This window comes from Pipistrellus hanaki (genome assembly GCF_964339955.1).
Source record: "Pipistrellus hanaki genome assembly, chromosome: 16".
NCBI lineage: Eukaryota > Metazoa > Chordata > Mammalia > Chiroptera > Vespertilionidae > Pipistrellus > Pipistrellus hanaki.
In genome coordinates, this window is record NC_140518.1 from 31,893,104 (window position 1) to 31,914,825 (window position 21,722).

The 21,722-nt window shown below is 57.9% G+C and overlaps 1 protein-coding gene across 4 annotated transcripts in view; it reads left to right on the forward strand.

The window, feature by feature from the left end:
• ABR (ABR activator of RhoGEF and GTPase) overlaps positions 1 to 21,722 on the forward strand; it is a 181,606-nt gene that overhangs the window by 83,700 nt on the left and 76,184 nt on the right. For 3 of the 4 annotated variants that reach the window (XM_084862843.1, XM_084862846.1, XM_084862844.1), the window contains exon 2: positions 4,008 to 4,192. In XM_084862843.1, coding sequence (XP_084718969.1) covers positions 4,008 to 4,192 — 185 coding nt within the window. Of the gene's footprint in view, positions 1 to 4,007; positions 4,193 to 20,253; positions 21,041 to 21,722 lie in introns of those variants that run through there. The other variant, XM_084862845.1, reaches the window with a different exon arrangement.

The window sequence follows — 21,722 nt, forward strand, 5'->3', positions numbered from 1 at the left end:
CAACCCATCTTCCTTTCCTTTGCATGTGCTTCAGAATAACTTGCTGACATCCGTGCATTTTACTTCAACACATAAGCCTGCATATCATCAGCTGGAGTTCAGTATTTAGTGAAATGCACAACTCTTAAGGGTACTGGTTGATGGATGAATCCACCTGTGTACCCCAAGTCTCTGTCAAGGTACAGAACATTGCCCTAGCTGGTTTGGCTCAGTAGATAGAACACTGGTCTGCTGACTGGAAGGTCCCGAGTTCGATTCCATGCTCGGGTTTCGGGCTTGACCCCCAGTAGAATGCGTGCAGAGGCAGCTGATCAATGATTCTCTCTCATCATTGATATTTCTTTCTTTTTTAAAAAAATATATTTTATTGATTTTTTACAGAGAGGACGAGAGGGGGATAGAGAGCTAGAAACGTCGATAAGAGAGAAACATCGACCAGCTGCCTCTTGCACACCCCCTACCGGGGACCTTTCAGTCCGCAGACCGACATTCTACCACTGAGCGAAACCAGTTTCGGCTCATCATTGATATTTCTCTCTCTCTCTCTCCCTCTCCCTTCCTCTCTGAAATCAATAAAAATATATTTTTAAAGATACAGAACATGTCCATCACCCCAGAAAGTTCCCTGTGCCCCCACTCCCAGAGGCAACCAGTATTTTTACTCTTTTTCAACCATAGATTAGTTTTGCCTGTTCTGGAACTTCATGTAAGTGGAACTGTACAGGATATGCTCTTTTGTGTCTGACTTTTTTCACTTAGTGTGAGAGTCTGGAAGAGTCATTTCTGTTGTTGCATGTATCAGCAGCCTGTCTCATTGCTGAGCACTATTCTATTGTAAGGATATATAAGGAATACCAATTTTTAAAATATATTTTTATTGATTTTATATAGAGAGAAGAAGGGTGAGGGAAAGAGAAACATTGATGAGAGAGAACCATTGATTGGCTGCCTCTTACATGCCCCCTACTGGGGATTGAGCCCAAAACCCTGGCATGTGCCCTGACCAGGAATTCAGCTGGAGACCTTTCAGTGTATGGGATAACGCTCAACCAACTGAGCCACCGCGGCCAGGGCAGGAGTACCAATTTCTAAAGAGTGGGCAAAGGGTCTTCGAAGGAAAAGTGAAGGCAGTAGGAAAACCATCTGGATCAGTTACAATTAGGTTTGCCTGCAGAGAACATAAAAACTAAGTGGCAGTGGCTTAGATAACGGGCTCTTTTTCCCTGTCATGTAAAATAGGCCCTGACGCCGAAGCAGGTTTGGCTCAGTGGTAGAGCGTCGGTCTGCGGACTGAAAGGTCCCGGGTTCGATTCCGGTCAAGGGCATGTACCTTGGTTGCGGGCACATCCCCGGTAGGGGGTGTGCAAGAGGCAGTTGGTCGATGTTACTCTCTCATCAACGTTTCTAGCTCTCTATCTCTCTCCCTTCCTCTCTGTAAAAAATCAATAAAATATATTTAAAAAATAATAATAATAAAATAGGCCCTGAGGTGGACAGTCCTGGTGGGAAACGGTGGTTCGTTGTGCCTTCGTGGGCCCAGGCTCCCAGCTTTCCGTTCAGCTGTGCTCAGTGCTGGCTTCTATCACCTCATGGTCTAACACGCTTTCCAAACTAACAACCGAAGGAGGAAGTGTGAAGAGGACCACAAACAAGCAAACAAACAAAACATAGCTTTCAGCCAAAACAACCTCTCTTAGCAGCCTTTCTCAACGCTCTCCCCATCTCCTTAGCCAGAACTCGGTCACGTGGCCCGTCCCAGTAGGAAAAGCTCACGGCCACCCTAAAGACCACGGCACTGACGTTCCTGGGAGGGGGTGGGTGCTGGTTGTCATCGGCCGCCTGTGCCTTCTTTCTTTTGAGACCTGGTGGCCACGCCGTGGTCCACTCAGCGTTCCCATTAGGGGTGTTCAGAGGAAGAGTTGGCATCTGGAGGTAAACCGATAGACCTGGGATCAGATCCTCTCTGGGCCGGTCCCTCTGTGATCTTGTCTGTGAGGTGGGGATGGAAGAGCAGGAGGTGCAGGCGCGTGGATGCCTCTCTGATGAGGCTGGATTGTGCACATGGCGGGGCGGGGGGAGAATGGCAGAGAGGAGGGCCACGCCACCTTCTCTATTGCCCTCTCTACCTCTGCCCGGGGGAAGGTCCTGAGTGTCAGGGAGCTGGTCCTGTGACCCCTGGGCATTGGTCAGCGGATAGGAGGGTCGGTGTGGCCCGCTGGAGTCTGAGCTGCTGGCCAGGCCAGGGTTCACCATCCCTAACCCTCCTGGCCTCGACTGCAGGAGTAACAGGGCAGCCCGGAGAGGTGACCGGTGAGCGTGATGTTTCATTCCCTCCCTTTGCTTTTCCAGCTTGAGTGGGTCTCCGCAGCCAGCCAGCCCCCCCCACCCCCATGGCACCAGACTCGGGCAGGCCGGCTGCTGTGGCGGCTCTGTGTCCCTCCTCACCCCCGGCACTAGCGAGTTGGCTCGCTGCCTCAGCCACAGGCCCCGTGTCCTCCGGGCGGTGGAGCTGTCTCCCGGTACGTGGCCCTCACACAGCGCAGCGGCCGGGTCACCAGGTCCTGTGCTCCGCACACGCGTGCCTGTGCTGGGAGAAAAGGGACAGCCATGTCCCTTGACAGCTTAATAGGCTGTCAGCGCTCGGCCGGAGAGGAAGTCGGCAGGGACAGGTGCAGCCAGGCTGGAAAGCTCTCGGCTGCCAAAGGGCCAGATTGCACGGAGGGCGGCTGTGGCCGGGCGCCTGGTGACCTGTTGACACCATTCTCAGGCTGCCGGCCAGCCCGGGGCTGGTGTCAGGACCCAGGAAGAGGAGCGGGACCCCGGGGAGAACTTGGCTCGGGCCTCACACCCGAGACGGGGCAGTGCGTGCCTCTGCTCACTCGTTCTCTTCGCACACGTTTCCCGAGGTCCTGCTGGTGCCGGCCCGTGGGCGCTGGGCACACAGCGGCGATGAGCCACCCAGTCCTGCCCCAGGGGGTTAGGACACATGGGCAGGACTCCCGGGCCCTGAGCTGTGGGAGCTCTGAGCTGGGGCGCCAGGGAGCACGTCCCGGCAGAAGTAATATCCGAGCAGATGGTGGGACAGGCCGAGCCAGGAGCTGGGAAGCAGGGGCTGTGGGAGGGCCCCTCACTCTGCTGCAGGAGAGACCCCCACCGGCCTGCCTTTCTGAGGTGCAGGAGAGACCCCCACCGGCCTGCCTTTCTGAGCTGCAGGAGAGACCCCCACTGGTGGGGTTTGACCAGGGCGGGGGTGTCTGTGCGTGGGCCCTGGAGCCTAAGTGGTGCTGGCAGCCAGGGGGGGTTCCAGCTCGACTGCCCTCGTCTTTTCTTCCCTCCTTCTCCCGAGGAAGCCTGCATTGAAATTACAGAAAAGCTGGCTTTTAGGAGCCTGCGCCCCATCGGGTCCCTGCCAGGCCCGGGCGCCGCCTTCTCGCCCACGCTCTGCCAGCCTCGGGCCGGGCCCTGCACGGAGGCCTTGTTCAGAGGGGTGAGGGCTCCCCGGGGTGCCATTCCTCACCGCCCCACCCCGAAGCCTGCCCGGAGCCCCCTCTCCCTGGGATCTGGCTCAGCACACAAATGGCACCTCAGGAGGAGGGGCCCAGGAAGTGACATCGCCCGGCCCGCCCCCACCTCCTTATTCCCTATAAAGAGCAGAACGGTGACTCAGAGGGGAGAGTTGGAAGCGTCCAGCCTCCCGCTCCCACCGTCAGTTCTGAAGACTCGGAATCAGGCAGGAGGCGAAGGAAACAGCGGCTTGAAAATACGCAAACGCGCAGCTGACGTGCTATTAAGCAGGTGGCCCCGGCGGCGGCACCGCTCCTCCCTGGCTCCCAGCAGCCGCCCCTGAGCGGCGGGCGCTGCCCAGCCCCGGCGAGGGTCCGGCCGGGCCGTGGATGCGGCGGCCGGGAGCATGGCCGCCGGGGGCCGCCGCCGGCGCCCACTGCGCTACCAGTCGCTGGCAGCCCTGGTGGAGGACTCTCAGTGGCCTTTCTTGTTCCTTGTCTCAGACTTCAGCTACGGGGCGGACGACTACGACGCGGAGGGGAATGAGGAGCAGAAGGGGCCCCCCGAGGGCTCGGAGACCATGCCGTACATCGACGAGTCGCCCACCATGTCGCCCCAGCTCAGCGCCCGCAGCCAGGGCGGCGGGGACAGCGCCTCGCCCACCCCCCCGGAGGGGCTGGCACCCGGGGTAGGTACACCTGCTCTCCTTCTGGGTTTGGGGAGAGAGGGCTGTGGGGGGCGGGGGGAGGCAGGCCTGGCGTCCCAGGCCGGCCAGGCTCTGCTCGGAATGCCCCCGGGGACCCTGGCGCTGGCCGTTTTCGGAGGCCTCGTCAGCTCCTTCCAGCCCTGGGTGCCGTGTAGTCCGGGCTCCCTCCCTCCCCCAGCACCTGCCGCTCCCTCTGCCGCCTCTCCCCGCCATCTGCTCCCGCCTGCTGGACAGCCTCCCCCCCAGCTCCCCCCTCGGCACCTCCAGCCGGACAGGACGGGGCCTGGGGAGGGCAGGGGCCGCTGTGCCCTGGGGCTGTCAGGGTGCAGGTGCCCGCTCAGCAGACCGCGGCTGGCTCGGTGCTCGCTGCGGCGGAGTGAGCGGGTTCGGGGGCATTCCTCTGGGAGGAAAGGGGCTCTCACGTGTCCACCTCAACCCTCGCCGGCTGGCGGCTGGCGGGAGCTCTGCTCCAGGGAGAGGCGGGCACAGGGGATGTTAAGTCTGTGCTCTGAGACAAACCCGGGGTAGAGGTGTGTGGAGGTGTGCAGTCCTGGTCGTTAGTGCTGTTCCTGGCCACAGGCTCCGGCTCTCCCCGGGCCCAGCTGGTGCGCCTGCGTCTGAGACGAACAGGCAGAGCAAAGGAGACAGGAACTCCTGGGGGCTGGTGGGATTCTGAAGTTGGGGAGCAGCAGAGCCGCTCCTCCATGCGGGGGGCTCTTGGAGTGTCTGGTCCTGCTGAGGAGAGGAGAGGGCTTGCTCAGCTGTGTTAGGCGGGGGTCCCCTTCCTTCTCTCCAGTGCCCCCAAGGAACAGTCGCTGAGATGCTGTGAGATACTTGTTCCCCTCCTGCAGAGCCCAGCACCCCTCACCCACCCTGCAGCCGGCCAGGGGGGGCTACCTGGACTCTGCCATTTCTTGAGACCCCCTCCCCCCTCCCCCCGCTTCCTTTCCTCCCAGCCTCCCTTGGCCACCCTGCACCCCTTTGCCAGCTCACCCCCCTCTTCACACACCGGGGTGGCTGTTACAGCCTTTGGCAACAAGGGCCTTGGCAACGGACTTCCCACTTGGGGGAAGCCACGTCGTTGCCATGGCAACGGAGGCCTAGCTCCGTGGCTGCCAGGCAGTGCAAGTTTGGGAAGGGAAGGGTGGGGGCAGGTGGGAGGTGGAGGGGACGGGGAGGGCGGTGGTCAGTCCAGGCCCCCCATGGCCAGCATTCTGGTGTGTCGCCATGTGGTCCTAGGAAGGGTGTAGGTGAGAGACAACCATGGTGGCCACAGAGGGCAGGATTTTTGCCGCTGGTGGGAGAGAGAGGATATTCTGGGACCTGAATGGAGGACAACCGGGAAAGCCAGAGGGAGACTGGCTTTCCTTCGCTGCCGTTAGGTCTCATCACAACAGGGCTCAGAGACACTCCCCCTCCACCCGGGGACTCGGCTGTTACCCCCGTGAGCAGGTGCAGGGAGGGTTGCTGTGGGCCACAGCACAGGGCCAGGAACGCCGGCAGAGTGGAGAACGTGCGGCCAAACAGAGCCACTTGCTGAAGAGGAAACGTGTCTTTGCCACTTCCTCCTCCCCTCCATGCTCCTTCCTTCCCGTCCTGGTTCCCTCCCTCATCACGTGACCGCCTTGTAGGCGTGCGTGTCCATCACGTTTTAGATTTCCCGGTGAAAGGTGCAGTCAGGTACCTTTCACTCTCCCGTGAGACAGGTCACAGGCATCGTGGGAGGGGCCCCTGCCTGGAGCTCCGAGGCCTCCGCGGTGACTTCCTTGTGGCTGCCCGTTTTGCTCGGTGGCTCTCGAGGGAATAACTCGGTTTGAGGACTTTGACATCCAGAGATGTTACGGTGACAGCTGACTGCAGTGCTTGGGAACCAGAGGGCGGAGGTGAACTCCATTGGCTGGAAGTCATGCAGGACAGGGGCGGGAGCATCTGTCTAGCTTGGGGAGCTAATCGGAGATTCCAACGCCTCCCACCTTCCCTCCCGGAGTTGCGTTTGTTGTCCTTTCTACTGTGTCACTGGCCCCACCTAGTGGACTCGGCAAGTATTGCTGTTTACATTGCGGTGCTGGAGCGGGTTGACAACCTCTTCCTGTGCACTTTGGGGAGCAGTTCAAGTTCTTTTAAAAAGGGAAGAAGACAAGGAGGAAGCGGAAGAGGGAAGAGAGAAGAAGAAAGCAAGCCAAGGTTCCTGCTGCTTGGCTCAGCTCCTCCGGCCAGGCAGGCCCCCTCCCGGCCAGGCTTCCGGTGGGGCCTTGGGAACCCAGGGGACTTTTATAGACCAAATCAGATGATCGTCCCAGCCTCTGGCAGGGGGGCATTCCACACCTAAATATGCCATCACCTTGTGCCTGGAAACCCAAAGTGTGGTCTTTGTGATCATCAGGATTCTCCAGAGAAACAGAGCCAATAGAATGCAAGAAAGAGGGAGAGAGATTTTTATTATAAGGAACTAGAGGCCCAGTGCGTGACACTTGTGCACTGGAGTGGGGGGTCCCTCAGCCTGGCCTGCGCCCTCTTGCAGTCTGGGACCCCTCGGGGGATACCTGCCTAAGCCTGCTCCCCAGTCAGACATTCCTCTCAAAGTCTGGGGCTCTCACAGCCTGGGACCCCTTGCTCCTTGCCTCCTGCCACCATGGCTATGCTTGCCAGCCCTGAGCCCCGCTTCTGGCTGAGCAGCGCTCCCCCTGTGGGAGCACACTGACCACCAGGGGGCAGCTCCTGTGTTGAGAGTCTTCCCCCTGGTGGTTAATGCGCATCATAGCAACCAGTAGTTCTTACTTTCCGTTGATTTGCATATTAGGGTTTTATTATATAGGATTGGCTCACTCAGTTATGGAGGCTGAGAAGTCATAAGATCTGCAGCCAGGAAAGCTGATATATAGTTCAAGTCTGAGTCTGGAACCTGCAGAGCCAATGGTCTTTGACTAGAAAGCCAGCAGGCTTGAGACTCAAGAGCAGCCGATGTTTCAGTCTGAGTCGGAAGGCTGAAAGAGACCCAGGTCCCAGCTCAACAGTCGGGCAAGATGAGTCCCTGTGTACCCAGCAGCCTTTTAGTTCTATCAGGTCTTCACCTGATCGGACGAGGCCCACCCGCATGAGGAAGGGCAGTTCGCTGTACTAGCCAACGAGTCAAATGCTAATCCCGTCCAGAAACACCTCACGGATACACGCTAATAATCTTGTTCACATGTCTGGGTACCGTGGCTCGGTCAGGCTGACACGTCAAATTAAACCTCACGGTCTGGCTCTTCCAACAGCCCCGAGAACGGAAGGAACACGGGCTCTGATGGGGCACCTCTGCTCTCTAGCGGGGAGACGCTGGAGGAGTGTCATAACCCCTCTGAGCCCCACTTTTCTCTTCTCTGAGTGGGACTAACTGCCCGGCCGCTGTGGCTCAGAGATTGAGCATCTACCTGTGAACCAGGAGGTCATGGTTCAATTCTGGGTCGGGGCGCATGCCTGGGTTGGGGACTCGATCCCCAGTGTGGGGCATGTAAGAGGCAGCTGATTAATGATTCTCTCTCATCATTGCTATCTCTCTCTCTCTCTCTCTCTCTCTCTCTCTCTCTCTCTCTCTTTCTCTCACCCTTCCTCTCTGAAATCAATTAAAAAAATTTTTTTGCTAGACTACCTGAGAGGATAGACTAGGATAGCTCAGGTGAGGCCTGCATCGTTGGGGTGCTCAGTGCTCAGTCCTTGGTGACTGGGGCCCACACACCTTTCTCGCCGGCTTTTAGAGGAGTGGGAAGCCGGGAACAAAGCAAGGGCCCGGTCTGATGAATGCTTGCTGGACAGACTGAACCTGCTTTAGCAGCCTCCCTCCTGGGGTTGGATCGGTCCTGCTGGGTGGCCAGCTGAAGCTAGGTCTCCGTGGTGGGGGCTGGACACACACTCTTTGCTCCCAACACCCCCCTGCACCTGGCTCATCTGCGCAGCTCCCCGCTCCCAGTGTGCGCCTGACGCCCTGCCTTGCAGATGCCTCACTCCCCCCAGCCCAGGCCGAGCAGAGCTTCCTGCAGGGCCAGACCGCTGACGCCTGGTGGTTCAGTTCAACCGAGAGTGAGCCCTGGGGGCTGGGCAGACTCTCCAGCTCAGCTGACAACGGGGGCGGAGGGGGGGGGCACACATCCCTCTGCCAGGACCATGGTCTTACAGAGAAGCTTGCTCCCCGCGCACAAGCTGTGGAGTCCTTAGTCTACCCTCCTGGGAGGGGCGGTAAAAAGGGGCCACGGGGGAGAGAGAAGAGCTGGTGTTGTCTCAGCGCTGCCCCTTTCGGCTGTGTGACCTGGGGGAGGGCGGTCACCCTCTCTGAAGTGAGGAAACCGAGCATTTCCTCCCTCCTGACCTCACACCGCTGTTGCGAGGCTTCCCCGAGACAGGGCGCTTTGTGAATTGTCACGTTTCGCATATAACTTAACTAGGGATTGCTCAGTGTCACACGCATTCTGTAGCTCCTGTGATACCCACAGCAGGTCCAACAGGGTCAAATAAAAGGCTGCACTGAGCGGTTCCGACTCCAAGTGCAGGAAAATCCAAAGATAAGGATGGGGAGAGTCCAAAGGATCACCATCATCATCCTCATCTCCCTCTCCTCCTCCTCCTCCTCCTCCTCCTCCTCCTCCTCCTCCTCCTCCTCTTCCTCTTCTCCTTCCTCCCCCTCCTCCTCCTCATCATCACAAATACTTAGATTTTCGCTGAGCCTTTTACATGGGTGGCCTCATTTGAGGCCAGCCACAGCCCTAAACGGTAGGTACAGTGATCATCGTACAGTTGAGGAAACTGAGGCTCAGAGAACTGACTTAATTTGCCCAGGACAAGCCAGTGGCCAGACGCTTACACTGGGTCTTTCTGATGCTGGAGTCCGTGTGGTGCTGCCAGTCCGTTCAGACACCATCTCCCTTGTGAGCTTCTCAGCCCCTCCCGGATCTTCCCTGTCCGGGAGACACACAGGGTCCCTGCCCCTCACCTCCATGGCCCTCCGCGGCGGCTCCCAGGAGCACTCCCAGGGGTGCTCCCTCATGTGTGTGGACGGGAACTGGGAAGCCCTGGGGTGGCCGGGGAGGAGGGCGGGAGGGCAGGTGCAGGCTTAGGGGACGAAGCCGGGGCAGATCTCTGCCTCGGCTCCTTCTGAAGACGTGGGGTTTGATATTGGAGGTGACCGAACGAGGAGTTTGCTACTAGGGAGTGGGGAAGCCACGTGGAGAGCGGGAGCACTGAGCTCGGGCCTGGGTTGGGGAGGTTAGCGGCTCCTGTGCTTGATGCCCCCCGGCATTTTGCTGCCGGAGTCAGACACGCTGGCTGTCCTCGGGTCGCCAGCCTCCTGTCGGAGCAGCCCCGCTCCGGCCTCTCCCTCTGGATCTCTGATCCTCGCTGCCGAGGGGAGAGTAACCAGCTCCTCTGTGTGCCAGGTGCTGAGTGAGGGCCCATGGGCGCATTGCCACCTGACGCCTCCCACCACGTGGGGAGCCGACCACGTGGTTTGTAGATGAAGAGACTAAGGCTCGGGGCGGGGGTTCCTTAGCTTGTCTGGGTTGAGAAGCAGGGAGCCATAGTGCCCTGGTGGTGACCCTCAGCTCCATCGAACACAGGCCCTCCCTATCCTATTCATGTTAATATTGCCCTATTGGAACGCTCGCACACCTGGCTCGGAGCTGGTCCTCCCTGTGTGGGTTCTGCTCCCGCCCGTGTGCTGGGACCATCGTTCAGGAGTGTGTTTCACCTCTGCCGGCCAGGCCACCTCCAAAGTCACACGCATTCAGGGAAGGCCTGCTGGTCTCTGACAGGCCCCAGGCCCTGTGGGTATGAAGGGGCACCCAACCAGACCCGTCTCTGCCCATGAGCCCCGGAGTCTGCGGGGCGGGGCAGGGAGGCTGGCTGACCCACCAGCAGGTCTGCAGTGCCCCTGGAGCTAGTGCTGCGGAAGCCCTCCGAGGTGTTGGCCGCACACAGGGAGCCGCCGGTTGGCAGGGCTGCCCGGCCTGGGTCGTGCCCGGGGCAGGAGGGCAGAGGACGGCCCCTCCCAGGGACTCGCTGTTTCCCATCATCGTCCCCTGGCTTCTCCCCCCGTGGGTGCGGAGCTTTCTCTCACGTGGAGGATGCCCTTGTCGGCTTTCTCTGTGTGCCCTAAGCAGGAATCTTCCTGCCTGTGTGTAGAAACTTCCAGAGCCCTGGCTGATTGCCGGGCACCATTGGAGCGCTTTATAGATAGCGACTCGCGGAGTCCTCACCACAACCTTGGGAGGTAGGCGCCAGCAGGGCCCCGTTTTACACGTTCTGTGGAGCAGAGATGTCACAGAGCCCTGCTGAGGCCCCACAGCTGGTGAGTAGGTGGGGTGCTCGAGCAGTCAGGGCACCCCTCGGAATCGCTCCCTGGATGGGAGCCTAGCTCTTCAGGAGCCCTGGCCCTGGCTGCTCTTGGACCGTCCCCATCCCTGCTCTAGTCCCTGAGGCTCTGCTCGCAGTGCCATTCCTGCCAGGCACAGTCCCCCCTCTAGAGGGCGCCACCCTGGGGATTCAGGGGAAGGAGAGAGGCACGGAGACCTCGTTGCTCGGAAAGAGGTTCGAGTTGCCTTGAGCCAGTATCCACTTGGCCATACTCTGCCCTCCCTTCTCCCTGGCCCCCCGGTGAGGGTGTTCCCTGTAAGCCCACCTTGCTGACACCGACTTACCACCAGGAGGTGTGTGAGCTGAGGGAGGAGGAAGGTGCTGGCCTGTTCTATTTGGCGCTGACGTAAATGTCCCTGCCCCCCTCCAACATACACACACACACACACACACACACACTCCTTAGAGTAGGGGTGTCAAACTCAATCAGAGAAGGGGCCAAAATCTAAAATCCAGCCTAAATCGCGGGCCGAATGGTTTACTGAACAGTCATAAACTGACAATGTCATAAACTGACAGCGGAGTGCAGTGATGACAGCGCGGTGCGGGCCACATTGCAAGGCCTGGCGGGCTGGATTTGGCCCTCGGGCCTTGTGTTTGACACATGTGCCTTGGAGAGAGAGTGGTTTTGCTTCCGGAGTGTGTCTAGAGCAGCCTGTGCTCTGGAAATGGCCAGGTAATTCTGTGCCGTGGGAGCTTGTCCTGTGCATTGCAGGGCGACCAGCAGCTGCTCTGTCCTCAGCCAGTAGCAAGCCCCAGTTGTGACGACCGAGGTCTCCAGCTGTTGCTAAACGTCTCCTCAGGAGCCCGTCGCCCTGGTTGAGAACCCCTGTGGCCCAGAAGGAGGTTGGAAACGCGGGGGTCTGGGGCAGTAGTCCTGGGCGGAGGGGTCCTGCAGGGGACATTTGGCATTTACCAGTGGGGAAAGGTGGGTGGGCAGGAAAGACGTATCCAGTGGCAGTGACCCCGGAGGCTTACGGGCAGGGTGGAGGTAAGTCAGGGCATTCAGGTTGCCCAGGTGGTTTCTGTGAAAGTGGTTTCTATTGATGTCGGATCCTAGGGCTGAGGGAGGGCCAGCTCACAGCGTCCTATGGGGCTGCATGGGAGGGAGGGTGCCTGGGCAGGAACAGGAGAGGCCCATTGCTTACTCTTCGCCCGTTTACACTCATTGCATTCAAAGTGTTGACCTATTAACCTGTTAACCAGGGAGTTCCCTTTTTAATTACGCAACGTATAATGGGCGCATAGTCTTTCGCTAGGACGAGTAAGTACGTCACGCCCAGTGCATGTAATTTTATATTATTAATTTTTTATTTATACTTAATTAAAATAAATGAAATATATATTTTTTCGTTTATTTATATATAAAGCACAAAGGAAAATACAAAATTACAAACAAATAGAAAAGAATACCAACAAAAAAATGGAAACATCGAATTAAAAAATTATAAATTTTACAAACAATTATAAAGATTACAAAAAATATATACCGTCCCTCTCAGGGCGCAACATATATTTCAAGGACGTATTCATACGTCCTACCCGTTCCCAATATTGTTTACGTTTGACGTATTTATAGGTCCTGCTCGGTTAACAGGTTAAAACGAAAGAAGATGATCCCACATTGCCTTGGAGAAAAGGATAAGAATAGAGTTAGCATGGGGTAAGATCTGAGTAACTATTGAGGATAGCTCAAGCGTTAGACTTGTCTACCAGAAGGACTCCAGCAGAGGCTGCTGACCAGGTAGAGAGATTCTCTCTTTGGAAGGACGGTGTGACTTTGGGTTCCCTTTAGCCCTAGGGGCCCACGTCATATGTTTTTATAAGAATCACCCACCTAACCTGGACCCTTGAATTATCTCCTTGGGAGACCCTTTGCCTCGCCCTGTAAGCTTCCTGGGGTCATATACACTTGGCAATATCTGCCCTCCCTTCTCCCTGGTCATTTCCCACTTGGCCATAATCTGCCCTGTATTTTCTGAGCACCTACTTAAAAAAAAATGTTTGTATTGATTTTAAAGAGAGAGGAAGGGAGAGGGAGAGAAACATCAATGAAAAAGATTGGCTGCTCTTGCATGCCTCCTACCAGGGACCGAGCCCACAACCCGGGCATGTGCCCTGAGCAGGAATCGAACCAATGGCGCCATACCAGCCAGCGCTAAGCATCTACTTTTTATGGTTCTGGACTCTGGACTTTTTACGAACAGGGCTTGCCCCTTCCCCCTTTGTAAACACACACACACACACACACACACACACACACACACACACACACTCAGCGAGAGAGACACACAGTTCCTCTGTTTCAAGGCCATCTGTGCAACAACCTTGAGAGAGGTACAAGTCTGAGGGGGCAGTCTTGTGACTTTAGGTGGGGCCAATGGAGGAGGAGAGCACGGAGGAGGCAGCCTCAGAGGAGGCAGTGTTCTGCCCGGGCACTGGTCAGGAAGGGCATTCTAGATGAAGGTGTAAGTTCTGGGGAAACCTCTGGAGGCTTAAGGAAAGGAGGAGGGCCCCGTATGGCTTGGGGACTGGGCTCACTGGAAGAGGTGTGGGTGTAGCTGGGAGTGGGCTAGGGCTCCCCCTCTTCTGAACTCCCCCTCCGCTGCCCAAGAAGAGAATAGCTGGTGCCTACTGAGGGCTTGACGCACGTGTACTGCCCTGTGTGTACTGGTCCTCACGGCCACCCTGGAGGTGGTGCTGTGATGACCCTCACTGACAGGCCAGGGAACTCAGGCCCACGGAGGTTGAAGGACTTGCCTCGGGTCACACAGCTGGCCAGAGGCAGAGAGAGGATTCACATCCAGCATCCAGAGGAGTATTTTTTTGGTTTCATTTTTGCTTATTTGTTTTACTCTGCAAACAGTGTCATGTCCTGGCTTGTACTCAGCATTCGCTTCACGTAGTTGAACTCGACTGGACGATTTTTGGAATGACTCCCACCACCACAGAGGAGGAGAAGGCAGGGGGAGGGGCCCCCTCTGTCAGGAAGTGGGTGAATCTGATTCCATCCTCGGCTGCAGCCAACTCCGCCTGCCCCCGGCCCTGGCCCTGGCTCAGGGAGGTCCGTTCTCGTGGGCCCAGGGCACACGGAGCTCCAGAAGCTCTGGAAGTGGGGCTTGAGCTGCCGCCAAGAAAGTCGAGAGGCGAAGAGGAGGGAGGGAGGAGGGGCTTCAGGCCCAGGACAAGGCCCAAAGGCGGGACTGTACCTGGATGATGGCAGCCGCAGAGGTTGTTGTCAACAACGGGATCAGCTGAGCCACAGGCCAGAGCCCCACTGCCCTTGTTTGGGCCGGCGTGGCTTCTGCTGGGCCCCGGGTGAGCAATGCGTTAGAAAGCGTAATCTGATGTCAGCGGCAGAAACGCCTTGAAGAATGGCCCTGCCACTTCCTGCTCAAACCCTTCCATGCCTTCCCTTTGTCATGTTGTCGTACTGTCTGGGCCCCACCTGACGTGACCACTTGACCCCTGCCTACCCCTGTGGCCCCATCACCCATCCCCCCAAGGAGAATGTGCCTCGGACTGTGCCTGGCACACAGCGGATGCTCAGTGGATACTGGTTGAATGAATGAATGCTCGCCACCCACACCGGACTCACTTCACTTTGCCTCACACCGTCCTGGCTGCCCCCCAGCCCCCACGGGGTTGGCTTGCCCCCGATCGTTTTGAGGGGTGTCTTCATGTCACCTCCTTCCGTGACTCCCCCTTGGCTCCATCATCTGCCTGTCTTGTGTTCCCAGAGCTCACGCTGCTTTCCCAATCATAGCACTTAGCCCACTTCTTTTTTTCAACTTCTTCATTCTCCCTGATTACATCACTGGCAACTCTAACTTTACAGAGCTGCCTAATACAGAAAGTGAAAGTCTGAAGTTCCATCCTGCAAAGAAAACTTCCGCTAAGAATTGGTTCTGTGTTATGTGTCTCCTTTTTTTTTTTTTCTCTCTCCACGTGAGGTATTTATATATAGATAAATATACATAGATAGACGTACAGGCATCTATGTGTGTGTATGTAAAGTGAGATTGCATTTCATGCTATTGGTGCTGTTGTGCAATTTGTTTTTATTTTAGTTAACAAGTGGACATCTTTGCATGTCAGTAAAGATACACCTCCTTTTTCTTTATGATGATATGCAGCATTTTATGAATGTAGTTCACCTAGCCAAGCCCCTTCCGATAGACATTTGGGCTGTTTCCAGTCCTTTTACACGTATAAGCACCAGGGCAGTGAACATCTTTGTACATAATCTTTGCGACTTTGTAGAAATGTTTTTGTAGAAAATCCCTTGAAGTGGAGTTGCTGAGTCAGAGGGTGTGAACGTTTACTATCACAGTAGGTCTTTCCATATATTCTTTCTGGAAGAGTTGTGCCTCAGTGCTATCGTTGTGAGGTTGTACGCCTCCTGGCACTGCCTTGGGCTCACAAGGTCAGTCTGTCCCTGAGACGGACAGCTCCATGGAGGTGGACGGAGTGTGCTGTGTGTGGCTGTGCTCTGAACGCTGGCACCGTGCCTGGGGCACAGGAGGCAGTCAATAAATACTTGTTGACGGAGTGGGTAAGGGAATGAAGGGTAGAGAGAAGGCCATGGGTTGAGGTAGCTTTAAGAGTGTAGGCTTGCCCAGTGGTTGAGCATCGATCTATGGACCAGGTGGTCACAGTTCAATTCCCGGTCAGGACACATACCCGGGTTTCGGGCTCAATCCCCATTGTGGGGCATCAGGAGGCAGCCAATCAAAGATTCTCTCTCATCATTGATGTTTCTCTCTCTCTCCCTCTCCCTTCCTCTCTGAAATCAATAAAAATCTATTTTTAAAAAAGAGAAGAGAGCCGAAACTGGTTTGGCTCAGTGGATAGAGCGTCGGTCGGCCAGGGGACTGAAAGGTCCCGGGTTAGATTCTGGTCAAGGGCATGTACATTGGTTGCGGGCATATCCCCAGTAGGGGGTGTGCAAGAGTCAGCTAATCGATGATTCTCTTTCATTGACGTTTCTAACTCTCTCTCTTTCTCTCTTCCTCTCTGTAAAAAAATCAATAAATTAAAAAAAAAGATTCAATTACTTTAAAATAAATAAATAAACAAATAAATAAATAAAAAAGAGAAGAGAGTGTGGGCTTGGTGAGTGCCCATGAGGGAGTCCACACCCCTCACTCCCCAAGGTGTAGTTCTAGCCACTTCTCCAAGCCCATCACCTGCCCCTTTTCTCTCCCGTCAGCTGAGCCTCCTGGTGTTCCTTACAAAACCTTTTCCTTTCTCGTCTCCCTCCCTTTGCCTGGAAACCCACCCCCTTTTCTAGATGCCGCTCAGAAGCCGCCCTCCTGGGAAGCTCTTCCTCTCAGCTAGGGTTAGCCCCTCTGACCTGTGGCCACGTGTTGATTAGTGAGGACCCTGCCTTGTTTGTCCGTGTCCCCTTCGCCCCCTAAGGCTGAGAGCACTCCATGGTGAGGGCTGTGTCTCCCAGGTTTGAGTGTTTGCAGTGCCAGGCCTTCTCTCTGGGCATGAACGAATGAACAGCTAGGACAGGCAGGAGCAGGAGTCAGCATGGAATATCACTGTGGTTGTACAGGTGTGAGATGCTGCAGACCTTGGTTTGGGTGGTGGCTTTGGAAAAGGGGAAGAAGGAAGGTCCTGGCCAGTGTGGCTCAGTTGGTTGTGCATCGTTCCCGTGCACTGAAAGGTTGCCAGTTCCATTCCAGTCAGGGCACATGTCTGGGTTTTTGGCCTGATCCCTGGTAGGGGGCATGCTGGAGGCAGCTGATCGATGTTTCGCTCTCACATTGATGTTTCTCTCTCCCTATCGCTCTAAAAATCAATAAAATATCTTTTAAAAATGAGCAGAAAAGAAGGAAGGACCAAAGGGACTGGACAAAAGGGATGTGGGGCCTGAGGGAAGGAAGGTGGCGGCTCTGCGAACAGAAGTGGAGAAGCCAGAAGGGGAAGCTGGTGTAGGGAGGGGGAGGGGCCGACTGGCCTGGCTCTGGAGCTGAGGGGTCCAGAATGAGGAGATGCCACACGCAGAGCTGAGCAAGCTGCAGGAGGCGCCCATGGCGAAGGACTAGCAATGGCCCAGAAATGAAAAGGGCTGAGTCCCCGAGGGCAGAGCAGAGGCCAAGGCCTGGGTCCTGGTGGGTGACACACGTACAGGAGGCAGGAAGAAGAAGGATTTGCCTGCCCGGGTGGTCAGATTTGCCAGCCCCAGCGCCGTCCTGCCAGCGAAGGGATTGGAGAATGTCCTGACTACAGCGGGAGGCCTCTGGTTTTGGGAAAAGGCCAGTTAGGGGCCTCTGGAGCGGGCTGCTTCCCTGGAGCGGAGCATCAGGAGCCGGGCTGAAGCAGGTGGAGCGGGGTGGACCCAGGGAGGAAGCTCAGGTCCAGGGCTGGCTCTGGGCATTTGCAGGGGAGCGGGAGGGAGCACCACTGGGACATGTGAGTCACCCTCCTCCATAGGGTGGATGGCATCTGAGCGGAGGCTGTGTGCCCGGTGGAGCTGGAATGGCATCCTAGTTACTCACCGGAATTTCCCGCCGGCGGGGATGGGGTGACGTAGAAATGCCATGGGTATTGGGGAGCGGCTTCGGGGAGGTCTCAGGGTTAGGGGAAGAAGTGGACATCAGTCTCACCATGCTGAAGAGGGACATGGGAATGGAGACGAGGATACTCTAGGACAGCGGTCACCCACCGGGGGTCCGTGGACCACGGGTGGCCCGTGAGGTCCGGAAGGTTGGCGACTGCTGCTCTCAGAGACTTTTCAGGGCACGGCCTGCTCCCTTGGGTGAGGGGAGGGACCAGGAGGGCCCCTGGGCTTTTAGGCCCTTCTCCCAGGCCACCTGCCTGGCTGGCCATAGGCGCAGCCCCTGCCCTGCACGTGGAGCCTGGAGGATGGAGTCAGACACTGTGGCCCAGAGCCCTGGTCTGGCACACGCGTGTCCTGGGGAGTGCCAGGCCTGGCTGTTCCCAGGCTCTGGGAATAGCCTCATCCATCCACCCAAACCAAATGAGGAATTGTGGCTGAAAGGGCCCTTCAGACGTGCCCTGGCTATTTATAACCGGCTCCGGCAGGGCCTGGGGAAAACCAGTGAGTGAGAGAGAGAGAGAGGGTGGGGCGTGGGGCGGGCGTGGCTCTGGAGCCCTGTCAGCCCTGAGGGCCCAGAGACCTGCCTCCAGGCCCTTGCATTTCAGCTTTGGAGACAGGGAGGAGCCTGTTACTGCTGAGGACAGGCTCTCGACTCTAATAGAATGGCAGGAACCCCCTTTTCCCCCTTACCCTCCCCCCCCACCCACCACCCACCCCCGAGCTGAGAGCATCCACAGACCTTGGGGGAGAAGGTGGGATAAGAAATCATGCCCATTCTTTCCTTTTTCCCTCCTCTCTCCTCCCCAACCCTCCACCCAGCTTGGAGGCTCAGCCAAGGGCCCTGTGTTGAGCCGAGGTGCCCGCTGGAGAGGAGAGGTGAGGGTACCAGGTGGGCCAAGGATGCGTTTTGGGATGCGTTTCCATGTGAGGTCCAGAGAGTTTGCCTCTTCCCCCTGTGGCCACACAGTAGCTGCCCCCTGAGGGGGATGTGACACGTGCATAAGGAGGCGGGTGGAGAAACAAACGTGAAATTGATGGATAGCCCAGACACTGTATCCTTCAGAGCCACAGTGGCAGGTCCTGGCAACAGTGTACGGGGAGAGAGAATTGTGAGCTGGAAGCATCAGGAAGATTACAGGGGAACCCCTGGCTGGAGATATGCTTGAGGGGCTGGAGGGAGATGTGGGCGGGCGGGGGGTAGGGTGCTTGAATGGGGCTGGAGCTTCGGAGCTCAGCACCCAGAATCTTGAGTTTTCGGTTGACCTACCTAGTTGGTGGCCCCCGTTATACAGGCTTATAAATTATAAAGATAAGGGGTGGGCTGGTAGGGTGTGAAGCTGAATTCGTTTCCAGTGAGGAAAGGGGGACAGAAGGAATATTCAGGAAACCCCCGTCCCCTTCCCCCGTCCCCTCCCAACCTTCTCTCAAAGAAACAACCAGATGCAAGAAGGCAGCGGCCTTGCCTGTGGGCCTACTTCAGGGCACAGATACGCATTTCATTTAGCCCACACCATGGTTTGTTTTTTAAAATTAGTTTACTTTTTAAAAGAAATTTTTTTTTTTTTATTGATTTCAGAGAGGAAGGGAGAGGGAGAGAGAGGTAGAAACACCAATGATGAGAATCATTGATCGGCTGCCTCCCGCACACCCCCTACTGGGGATGGAGCTGCAACCAGGCATATGTCCTTGACTGGAATCCAACCAGGGACTCTTCAGTCTCCAGGCCAAAGCTCTATCCACTGAGCCAAACAGGCTAGGGCTTAAATTAGTTTACTTTCAATATTATTTTGTCTTGGTTTCAGGTGTGCAGCCTAGTGGTTAGACGATCATATACTTTACAAAGTATTTCCCCCATATTTCCAGCATCCACCTGGCACCATGCATAGTTACCATAATATTATCGACTGCTCTGTGGTTTTTATAAATGCAATTTACCTGTCATCATTTTTAAAATCGAAAGGTATCACGTGAGAATCCAGATTTCCAGCTTTTTTCTCTTTAACAATCCAGGACAGGGCAGCCACCAGCTGGCCCGGAGCCGAGTGGCGGTTCCTGCAGCTCACCTGGCCCGCACCCCACTCATTTTGCTGACTGATCTTATCTGCACCATCATGGGTGCTGGAGTGTGCAACCTTTGGCCTAGGTGTTGGGTTGTGAAAGAGTTTTTTCGGGTCCTGCCCAAACTCCTCCCCGATGAGAGTGGGTGAGTGTGCCACCTCTGAATCCAGGCTAGGGAACCAGACTGTGCCCTTTACCCTCCGGATGGATTCAGCTTTTGTAACTGTTGAAGCAGCCAAGGGAAGCGGGGGTGAGGGCGGAAGTGAGGGGGGGGGGGGACAGACTTGGCCATAGTCCCTGTCCTGGATCACCCTCTCCTGTGGTGTGGGCTCTATTGGGCCCAGGCCCCTCCTTTTTTTTTTTTTTTTTTTTTTTTTTTTTTTTAATTTCAGAGAGGGAGAGGGAGAGAGAGAAACATCAATGATGAGAATCATTGATCGGCTGCCTCCTGCACACCCCCTACTGGAGATCCAGCCCGCGATCCTGGGCATGTGCCCTTGAACGGAGTCGAACCTGGGACCCTTGAGTCCGCAGGTCGATGCTCTATCCACTGAGCCAAAACGGCTAGGGCCCAAGGCCCCTCTTGAGGGAAAAGATCCCTAAGAGGTGGAATGCCAATCTCAGCTGCATCTGTGAGCAGGAGATGGGGCCCCTCCCGCCACCCAGGTGGCCCGCCCCCCTGCAGACCCCTGCTGGCACCGATGCCTCCATTGGCTGCAGCGAGGCAGGCCAGGCCTTCTTTGCACCGAGCCTTGCTCCCCCAGCCCGAGGCGGGCTGGAAACCGGTTTCTCACCCGGCCTCCGCCTCACCCCCGCCAAGGTGTCAGAGCCCGAGGCAGGGGTGAGAATGGGGATCCAAGGTGACACCCAAGCGGGCCGGCCGGGGTGGCCCGCGAGGCGGTGCGGGCAGCTGCGCCCGCGCTCCTCCCCCTGCGGCCCCCGCCCGCCCGCCCGCCCGGCCCGGAGGGGGAGAGAGGGGCTGTAAATAAAGCCTGTCTCTGCGAAGCCGGCCTCCCCTTGCGCCCGGCCCGGCTGCGGCCTCCTCGCCCCTCCTCCGCGCTCCACAAGCCTCCGCCAGCCGGCTGGCCCGGCGACCGCAGAGGGAACGGCTCCACCTCGCCAGCCCAGGCGTGCATTTCCTGTGCACTCGCAGCAAACGCGGACCTCGGCGCCCAGCGAGGGCGGGATCATCGCCGGGGCCGGCGGCGGCGGGGCGCCGGGACCGACCTCCGAGCGGCGGCCGAGGAGCGGGCCCCCTGCGCCCGGCCCGCGCGCAGCAGGAAGGCCCGGCGGCCGCGCAGGGGCGCCTCCCGCGCCGCCCGCTCCGCGCGCCTCCCCGCGCGGACAGCCCGGCCCGCGGCGGCGGGAGCGCGGCCCGGAGCAGCGGCGGCCAGGCCCGCGGGGCTGCCCCGGCGGCCCCGCTTCCCCTTTCTCGGGCCGGGAAGCGGCTGCAGGAAAAGGCTCATCATGGAGCCTCTCCTCGGGAGCCGGTGGCCGGGTGCCAGGGCCGCGGCGGCCAGCATGCTGGTGTAGGCCTGCCCCGCGCGCCCGTCCCCTCCCTCCGGGGCGGCGGCGGCCACGGCTGCTGCTGCCACCGCTGCCGCTGCCGCTGCTGCTGCTGCCGCCGCCGCCGCTGCGTGGACCCTGCCGCTTCCTGTTTGCCCTCCGCGGCTCCGGCTGCCATGGAGGAGGAAGAGGAGGCGATAGGCCTCTTGGACAAGGTGCTGGAGGATGAAGACGTGTTTCTCCTGGAGGAATGCGAGCTGGGAACCCCGACCAGCCCTGGCTCAGGGTCCCCCTTCCTGGTGGCCGTGAAGGTGGGAACGTGACACGCCCTGGATTGCTGGCGGAGGGAGGGGGCAGGGCGAGCGGCTCCCGGAGCTGTGCGCGGGCAGGCATGGCTGCTGGGGGCACCGGCCTCGCTCTGCGGCGAGGGGCGGGCACGTGCCCGCGAGGAGGGGGCGCGCGGGGCTGCGCGCTCCGGGGCTGCGCGCCCGGCAGCTGCTCCTCCGGGAGAGGCGCTGGGCCTGCCGCCGCCCGGGGACCAGTTGTCCTCGGGGGGGAGTGGCCGCCGGCTCTGCCCGGCCGGGCCAGCTGTGCTCGGGGCTTTCGCTGGCGGTGACATGAGTCACCTGGCGGGCCTGGCCCTGGTGTGAGCCTGCTGCCCCAGAGGAGCTGGCTGACTTGAAACCAGGAGGCCTCCATTCATTGTTTCCATGGCAACCGTGGGATAAGTGCACTTAGGAAGTTCAGGCCAAGGGGGCCACTCTTTCTTTCTAGCGAGGAGACTTGGTGAGTCTGGGCTCCGCAGGAGAGCGTTTGGAGAGAAGGAGGGAGGGCGGGAGGGAGAGCACCAAAGGTCACTGAGCTTCCTTGGAGGAAGAGGATGGGAGTTGCTGAAGAGGGGGAAGGTGACAGCTGGCTCTGAAGCAGAGGCCAGGTGGGCAGGCACTGTTCCTAAGGCGGGCATATACGCGGGAAGCATCTGCTGGGCCCCAG